The 9,061-nt window shown below is 62.5% G+C and overlaps 1 protein-coding gene across 1 annotated transcript; it reads left to right on the forward strand.

The window, feature by feature from the left end:
• Window positions 1-580: 580 nt before the first annotated feature.
• LOC141041310 (uncharacterized) lies at window positions 581-1,882 on the forward strand. Its single transcript, XM_073507448.1, has 2 exons — window positions 581-809; window positions 1,098-1,882. The coding sequence occupies exons 1-2, from the start codon at window positions 581-583 to the stop codon at window positions 1,880-1,882; spliced, it is 1,014 nt and encodes a 337-aa protein (XP_073363549.1).
• The last annotated feature ends 7,179 nt before the right edge of the window (window positions 1,883-9,061 follow it).

Consider the following 9,061-nt stretch of genomic DNA (forward strand, 5'->3'; position numbering starts at 1 on the left):
TATCGCCGAGTACGAAGCCCTTGTGCACGGCCTCCGGCTTGCCAAGGAACTCGGCATACGGCGCATCCTGTGCTACGGCGACTCGAACTTGGTGGTGCAGCAGAGCTCCGGCGAGTGGGACACCCACGACTCCAACATGGCGAGCTACCGTTTCCTCGTCCAGAAGCTATCCGGATTCTTCGTGGGCTGCGAGTTCCCCCACGTCCCGCGCGCAGAGAATGAAGCGGTCGACATGCTCGCCAAGATCACCTCATCCCGGCAGTCCGGTCCGTCCGGCGTCTCCCTCGAGCATCTGCAAAAGCCGTCCCCGGACTCCGAGTCCATCCACGTCCCAAACGACCCGGCCGCGCCTCAACCCGGCCCGGGGACTGCTCCAACCGACCCGGCCGCGCCTCAACCCGGCCCGGGGACTGCTCCAACCGACCCGGCCGCGCCTCAACCCGGCCCGGGGACTGCTCCAACCGACCCGGCCGCGCCTCAACTCGGCCCGAGGACAGCTCCAGCCAGCCCGACCACACCCCAACTCGGCCCTGGGGCCGCTGAACCCGGCTCGGGGGCTGCCACCCCGGAACCCGTCGTGATGGCTGTCCTCGCCGGGGTCACGGCACCATCCTGGGCCCTGCCCATCTCGGAGTTCCTGGAAAATGGGGTCCTTCCCATGGACGAGACCGAAGCCCGGCAAATACAGCGTCGAGCATCCGCCTACAGCATCATCAACAACGAGCTCATCAAACGCAGCTTCACCGGCGTGTTCCAACGCTGCGTCGAGCAGGACAAGGGCATTGAGATCCTCCTCGACATACACCAGGGCGAGTGCGGGCACCACGCCGCCTCGCGATCCCTGGTGGCCAAGGCTTTCCGCCATGGTTTCTACTGGCCCACGGCCCTCGAAGATGCAGAGTCGCTCGTCCTCAAGTGTGAAGGATGCCAACGCTTCAGCAAGCGCAGCCACCATCCGGCGTCGGCACTCCGAACCATCCCGATCGCCTGGCCCATCGTGGTCTGGGGACTCGACATGGTGGGACCCTTCAAGACCGCTCGAGGCGGCATGAAACATTTGCTGGTGGCGGTGGACAAGTTCACCAAGTGGATCGAAGCAAGGCCAATCAAGAAGCTGGACGGCCCAACGACCGTTCGATTTATCAAGGACATCGCGGTGCGCTATGGCATGCCGAATAGCATCATCACGGACAACGGCACCAACTTCGCCAAGGGCGCGCTCGTGCAGTACTGCTCTGTCTCCGGCATTCGCCTCGACCAGGCTTCCGTCGCACATCCGCAGTCCAACGGCCAGGTCGAGCGGGCCAACGGTCTCATCCTGTCCGGCATCAAACCACGACTCGTCGAGCCGCTCATCCGTTCACCCGGCAGTTGGCTAGACGAGTTGCCAGCCGTCCTCTGGAGTCTGTGCACCACGCCAAACAGGTCAACCGGGTTCACCCCGTTCTTCCTCGTCTACAGAGCAGAAATCGTCATCCCGACCAATGTCGAGTTCGACTCGCCACATGTCACGATGTACACGGAAGCCGAAGCAAAGGAAGCCCGCGAAGACGGTGTCGACCTGCTCAAAGAAGCACGTCTCCTAGCACTCAGTCGCTCGGCCATCTACCAGCAAGGCCTGAGGCATTACCACAGCAAGAAGATCAAACCCCTCGCTTTCCGAGAGGGAGACCTCATCCTCCGACTCGTCCAAGAGCAGACTGGCCAACACAAGTTGTCCTCCCCATGGGAGGGCCCCTTCATCGTCAGCAAGGCCTTGTGCGACCGCAACGCGTACTACCTCATCGACACCCGCAAGACAAACAAGCGCAAGAGGGACACCGCCGGCGAGGAAACAACCCAGCCATGGAACGCAGAGCTCCTCCGCCCTTTTTACAGTTAGCCGAGTGCACGTATGTATCGCTGCCTTTTGTAACCATCTGAAACTATGGGGTCCCCGAACGACGCTCGAGGGTTGCCCCTTTTGCGACCAAGCTATTGTGTCCCCTACATTTGTGCACTGCTTTACTCTTAAGCCGAACTCGGCCACCGGGTCGCCTCGCTCGACCCGAGGGCTCGGGGGCTGGCCGCCTTGGCCACCCGTTGTTTTTCTTAGAGGTTCTCAAACGCGTTGGATCGCCATATTCTCTCACTTTGCCCTAAGCTACAGATCCGGCTTCGGCTGTCGGCCGGCAAGCACATGAGACCCAAAGCACCAGCGCGCCACGAACGCTAAGTCAAGAACCACCGGGTCGCCCAACCCGGCCTCACCACTTTAAGTTGTCGCACGGCCGGCTGCTCGCCAACCCGGCCCCGTCGGATTGTCGCCAGCCGGCCCAGTGGGTGTTTCGCTCGCGCTCAACGTCTTGAAAGACTAAGTATTGAACGCTCCTCTCAAAGGCCGAACCCCTTGTCACGGACCAGAGCCTTGGCCGTCAGACTCGCGAGGGGGTGCACAAAGGGGGGAGAGTTGCAAGAAAACGGCTCTAAAGACGAAAAGCAAAAAGCGCAAGCATCCGTGAAGTTTCTGCATACCGCCGGATCGCTCGACCCGGCCTCACCACTTGAAGTTGCCGCACGATCGGCTGCTCGCCAACCCGGCCCTGCCGGATTGCCGCCAGCCGGCCCAGTGGGTGTTTCGCTCACGCTCAACGTTTTGAAGGCCCAAGTACTGTACGCTCCTCTCCAAAGTAGAACCCCTTGTCACGGACCGGAGCCTCGGCCGTCATACTCGCGGGGGGGAGGCCCAAAGGGGGAAGGTTGCAAGAAAACGGCTCCAAAAACGAAAAGCAAAGGCCAAGACATTCACGCAGCTCATACATCATAAATTTAAACAGGCCCAAGGCCAGAATTCATTACACCCAGTGGGTGGGTGGACCTGCTACCTAACAGAAATCTTTTATAAGTTAAAAATTCAGGCGTCCCCATCGCCGGATCGCGCAGCTCCCGGGTCCGCTGAGGTGCCGGTATCTTCCTCCGCGGCGTCCGCGTCGCAGTAGATGCCCGTCTCCCCAGAACTGCCCTCCGGGTCGTCCAGAAGCAGGCCGTAGTCGTCAGCAGGCACGACTCCGCCGTCTTCTACCCGCTCCGGCCGGAACTTGTCGTGGAAGGCGAACCCGGCGATATAGCTGGCCCGAGCAGCAATCCGGCCGGCTTCCGCCTGAAGCTGGCTCTCCGAGCCGGCTCGCTGGCCCATCAGCGCGTCCAGCGACAAGTCTGGATGCCAAGACATCGCGAACCTGAGCACCATCTCGGCGCCAGCACGGGCGGCGGAGACTCGCCAGTCATGAAGTCGCTACGGACCCACCTCCAGCCAGTGCGCCAGCCGCGTGAAGCTGCTCGGCGCGACGGAACCTGGCCAAAGGGCCGCCATCATCACCACGCCGGCCTCGGAGAGACGGCCCATCTGCTCGCTCAAAACTCGCAAACGGGCCTCGGCAGCGGCAACGATCTCCGGGAAGGTCCAGGCCACCCGCGGGTCAGTCCCGGAGCCGACGATCCCTTGCGGGTCACGCTGAAAGCGGACTGCCTCCTCCGCCAGCTAGTGCGTCTTCGGGAAGGCCCCTGCCAAGAAGGAAGACAAGTCAGAAGAAAATTACTAAGGAAGAAGAGCAGGAGTCCCAACCCGGCAACAACAAAATTCAAGGAAAGCACTTACTGGAGAAGGACTCTTCCAGGTGTTGCGCTTCGAGCAACGTACCGCGCCGCTCTCGGCAATAGTGCGGTCACGCTCCTCCAGCACCTTCTCTAGGTCGGCGACCTTGGCAAGGGCCGCCTTTAGCTCGGCATCCTTGTCCTCGGCCGCTTTCACGGCCTCCTCACGGAGCCGGGTCTCCCCCTGCCGGGTCTCCTCCGCCGTGGCCACCAGCGCCTTCAAGCGCTCCACCTCGGCCTGAAGCTACTCCTTGTCGTCGGCTAGCTTGCCGCATTGCTGGTCCGCCTCGGCAAGGGCCTGCTGCGCCTCCATGACCTTGGCGGCCTCCGCCTTGAGGCGCTCCACCTCGGCCTCGAGGCGGCTCTTGTCGCCCGCCAGCTGCTCCCGCAGCCGGCTGGCTTTGTCGAGCGCCTGCCTGGCTCCCGCCGCCTTCGCCTTTTCCACCTCGGCCCCGAGCCGGCCGACGTCTGCGACAAGCCGGTCATAGTGAAAACCGGCCCGAATCAGCCGGGTCCTCCAAGACAGCACCTCGGCTGCAGAAGAAAAACTCAGCAACAAAGTACTATTTTAAGATTAGACCCAACTGCTATGCAGTTGGCCCGAATCTCGGGGGCTACACCCAGTGGGTGTGCTAGTGCGCCCCCACTAGAAAAGAGCATGAAAAAGAAGTACCTGCCGCAACGCGGAGCTCCTCCTCCATGTCGGCGAGTCTGTCCTTGAGACGCCGGTGCGTCTCGAGGAGCCGGTTGAAGACAGTGACCCGGTAAGAGTCCGGTTGATGCGAAAGACGATGATCAACGCAAGACAAGATTCGACCCAACTGCTACGCAGTTGGCCCGAATCTCGGGGGCTACACCCAGTGGGTGCGCCGGCGCGCCCCCACAAAGGAGAGAACGATGAAAAGAAAATCAGAACGCAAACGAAAACTTACGAAGACGGCACGCTCTAGCTCCTGCGTCGCCTCGACCTCGGCCTGGGCGAAGGCCTGGATCTGGTCCGTTCGCCCCCGCAGGCGGCGGGTCACGGCGGCCATCGCCGCTTCCTCCTGGGTCAGAGGACCAAAGGGGACCTCGCTGGTCCCGCTCCGCGACGGCCGTGGCTCGGTGACCCGGCGCCCTCCGGACCTGACCACCAGGGTGTGCTCTCCGTCGGCCGCCTCCCCTAAAGCCAGCGACTTCTCCGGCGCCCTCTCCGGCCCCGACGCCGGCTCGGTGGGCGGAGCGGCTTGAGGCTCCACCACCAGCGGCGCCTCGCTCGCTGGCGTCCGGGACGCCCCTTTTGGCGCCGCCCGCACCGTCTCCTCCAAGACGGTGTCGCCGCCGCCTCCATCGGCCCCCTCCCGCTCGACCACATCGGTCTGCGGTGGGGTGCCATCCTCGATAACCACGACCTCCCGGTCGAGGTCCATCACGTCTGCACGGCCGCCTTGGCCGTGCTCCCCCTCCGATGCCGGCACGAAGACCGTCGCCGCCACCGCCGTCCCCACCGGCATCTCCGGCCATGCCGGCTCGCGCCCACGCTGCCGCGGCGCTAACCCAGGCCTGGGTCGACGCCGCCTCCAGCTCCGCATCGGCCCGGTTCCGGTCCCGCCAGGCCAGGCCCTCGGCGTTGGCCGGGTCCAGACCGAGGTCCGGATCCACCGGCGCCTCCTCCTCGTCCCGATCGACGGCACCGGACCGGCTCCTCTGGAACGCGGCGCCCTCAGCGGACGCGGCGTCCGCCGCCTCCAGTGCCAGCAAGATCGGCGACCTGAAGCACAAGATAGAAGTTACGCCGAGTCGAGTGGAGCTGCTTAGCAACTCGGCTCGAACGAAACAGCACTTACCCCGGCACCACTGGAACGACGGGCCTCGCTGCCCTCTCATGCGGAGCGCCGCGCCTCCTCTTGGCGGGCGGCTTCGCACCTCCGGCCGAGTCCGCCGCGCGCTTCGCAGTTGCGGCCCGCGGCGGGACGCTGTCCTTCCCATGCGGGCGCCACGCCGTCGCCGCCCCCCGGGACGACCCGGCTCCGGCCGCGCCACCACCTCCTCCACCCGGCACCACTGCATTGGCGACTCGCGTCAACGCCCCCAAAGCCGTTCCACAACCGGCGGTTCAAGAAATAAAAACAAGACTCACCTACTCGGCGCCCTGCGCCCATGTCGGCGGCCGCCGCCTTCCCTCCGCCATGGGCCTCGGGCTCCTCCGAGGCAACCCGCACCACCTGCGCCCGCGCCCAGTCGTAAGGATGCCGGATGGCGTTCAGAAGCACCTCTCGCGTCGCGTCGGGGCTGATAAGAAGATAAGCAGCAGCGAAGTACGGAGACCAGGGACTCACCAACGGTGCCGGGTTCGCGCGGCTGTACGGGGCCTTCCTGAACTCCCAGTCAACATCCAAGTTGGCCTTGGAGATGTCGTTGACCCGGCGCGCGACTTGGTCTGCCGCCAGCCGCGTGTTCGCCATGCGGTTGGGGTCCTGAAGGCCGGTCATCTAACCGATGAGATGGCTGCGCTGTTGCAGTGGCAGCACCCGCCGGACGATGAAGGCGCTGATGAGGTCGGTGCCGGTGAGCCTCTCCCGCTGCTTCATCACTGACACCCGCTCGCACATGTTGAGCACCTCCTGTGACGGGTGCTTGGGGTAGTACCTCCAGTTCTGCTTCCCCCATGGTGGCAAGTTGATGAACGGCGGGAGGTTGATGCGGTCCTCGCCAAGGTTACACACGTAGAAGAAAGAATTCTGCCATTTCTTGGCAGAATCCTCCAGCGGCACCTTCGGGCAGTCGGCGCCCGACCGCTTGGAGATGACGGCCGCCCCGCACTCGGACATCTCTCCGGCCTTCGGCCCCTGCTGCTTCAGGGAGAAGAAGCGCACCCAGAGGTCGATCGAAGGTTCGACCCCCAGGTACCCCTTGCAGAGGGTGGCGAAGCCGGACAGCTGCACGATCGCGCTGGCGCCAAGATGGTGGGGCTAGAGCCCGAAGAACTCCAGAAAGTCGCGGAAGAAGCCGCTCGCGGGAAGCCCGAACCCGTGCTTGAAGTACGGCAGGAAGACCACCCACTCCGAGCCCTCGGGCCGCGGCTCCCGCTCGCCCTGCGGGAGGCGCACCTCGACCTCCTCTGCCCTCGGCAGGCACCTGGTGTCACGGAGGTAGGCGATGTCGTCAGGGGTGACGGTCGAACCCATCCACGATCCTGACGGCAACGCCATCGACCCGAGCGCGGAAGAAGAGGGAGGAGAAAAGGAACAAGATGGCGAGAAAGCTCTGCTCAAGACGGCGGGTGTCGCAGCTGGCGGCGGTCGTCGGAAGCAGAGGGAGGATGAAGAGGCAGGGGAGTGCGAGCGTGAATGATCTCCGCCGCTCCCTTCGCCCCCAATTTATAGGCCACGATTTGAAACATGGGGAAGTGGGATCGTTTGCGCTCGCCCCTCCCACTTCCCCGCAATAAGTGTGCACGTACGCACGCAATAACTGCTTGGGGAATGGCAACCGACCCGCGGACGCCGCAATAAATCCGCGCGCGTGGGCAGAGGGTGCGCGGCAGCGGGCCCCGGGCCGTCGCCCAGTCCCGTCGCGCGCGTGGCCTGTCAGGACCCTCCAGCTCCCAGGCGCCACGTGGCGGCCGCGCGAAGCCCGAAAGATTGCCCAAGATTCGTCAAACTCCTCGGTTTCCCGCCGTGGGCGGGATGCCGCGATCCGGCTTCCAGAAGCCGGGACACAGTGGGTGTTGCTGGACCCGGTGATCACCAAATCCGCCGCTGCAAGGGGGAAACTATGAAGGCCCTCCCATCTGAAGACGGCGGACCTTCACAGCTTCGGGGACTACTGTCGGGGGGACAAACCCCAGGCAGGCAACGGAACCCGGATCCTTTTCAAAAAAAAGGGGCCAGGATCGCCCCTCGATCCGGCTCTCACTTGGCCGGGTCGCTCAACCCGGCCAGGCCCTGTGACCCGGCCAGGATCTGCAACCCGGCCAGGCTCCTCAACTCGGCCCCAACAACCAAGCTCAAGACTTCTCCAACAAGCCAGCGCCGCCCTTGGCGTGTTCTCCAAACCCGTCCAAGGGTCAGCGGCCGTCCCATCCCAGCCGTACGATGGGACGAGTCTCCACCAACTGATGACCGAGGCCACAGTGCCCCGCCCATGCCTCTGGTCAGCCGGACGAGGCAACAGTGCCCCCCACCTACTCACTGACCAGGGCTGGTGTGGCAACAGTGCACCCGACGTCACCCATGACGCCAGCAAGCGGCGACCTGACGAAGCGCCACTGTAGCTGACTCGACTCGGCATCGCCCTGACGATCGACAAGACGGCACACAGTGCCCCCTAGGCACATGGGCCCGCGCCCGGCGAGCCCTGACACCCGGCGGGTCCCAGCACCGGGTTCCTAGACACTGACGACCCGGCCCTACGGCCTTGTAACATTACCATTGTACCCCTGGGGGGTTGACCTATAAAACCCCCAGGAGCCCTCATGCATACGGGCAACTCCTTCATTCGCACAGGCGATCACACACACACACACCTAGCAAGCCACACCCAAGGAGAGGAAGCAGCCTAAGCCTTGGCCTGCCTTTCTTCTTCCTCCACACAGCTCCAGGAGTAACTCCGTACTGTTACACATAAACCACACTCGGCAGGACTAGGGGTGTTATCTCTCCAGAGAGCCCCGAACCTGAATATGTCTTGCGTCCCGCGCTCGCTCATGCCGACCTCGCCTCTGGAGCCCACCAGTGCCCTCGAGCCTCCTCCTATCTTTAGCCATCCCATGGCATCTGCCGTGCGCCCACCACGACAGAACCTTTTTGTGTGTGTGAAAACAATCCTCGAATACTACTCAACTTTTATTTCCTGTAAAGTTCTTGACGCTACAATATTTCCATATATTTGAATTTAGCTCCAGTTCGTGTTTATTTCGATTTGGACGTTTTAGGTGCACCCAATTTTTTTTAATACTGATTTTGTGTGTGTGACTAAGAGAGAACGTGTGTATGTGTCCATATGTGTGTTGTGGCAGAAGGGCAATGTGGAGACGGTGTGCGTGTGATAGAGACATAGAGAGGTGTGAATGTGCAAATGATCATGCATGAGTGAGACATAGACAGATGCCGATACGTTGTGTATACATGAGAGAACGGTCTTCTATTTTACTTGTGTGTGTGTGTGAGAGAGAGAGGAGCATCCGTAACACAACAACCATCTCTCTCCATTCGTCCATCCCTCGCACGATCGCATGTAACACATGCATCAACGCACACATTTTGACACCCTCACCCGGCCCCTGCCCACCTCAAGGCCCGCACATTGCTCTCTATCTCGCACGCACAATCTCTTCGTGAAAACCCTATTTAGCATGTAGCATTCCGTCACATACACACACATTTCTCTCCATAGGTTTGATTTCTCTCAATATCTGACACACACACACACACACCGCACACACACA

Source organism: Aegilops tauschii, chromosome 2, assembly GCF_002575655.3.
Source record: "Aegilops tauschii subsp. strangulata cultivar AL8/78 chromosome 2, Aet v6.0, whole genome shotgun sequence".
In the NCBI taxonomy this organism is placed as follows: Eukaryota; Viridiplantae; Streptophyta; class Magnoliopsida; order Poales; family Poaceae; genus Aegilops; species Aegilops tauschii.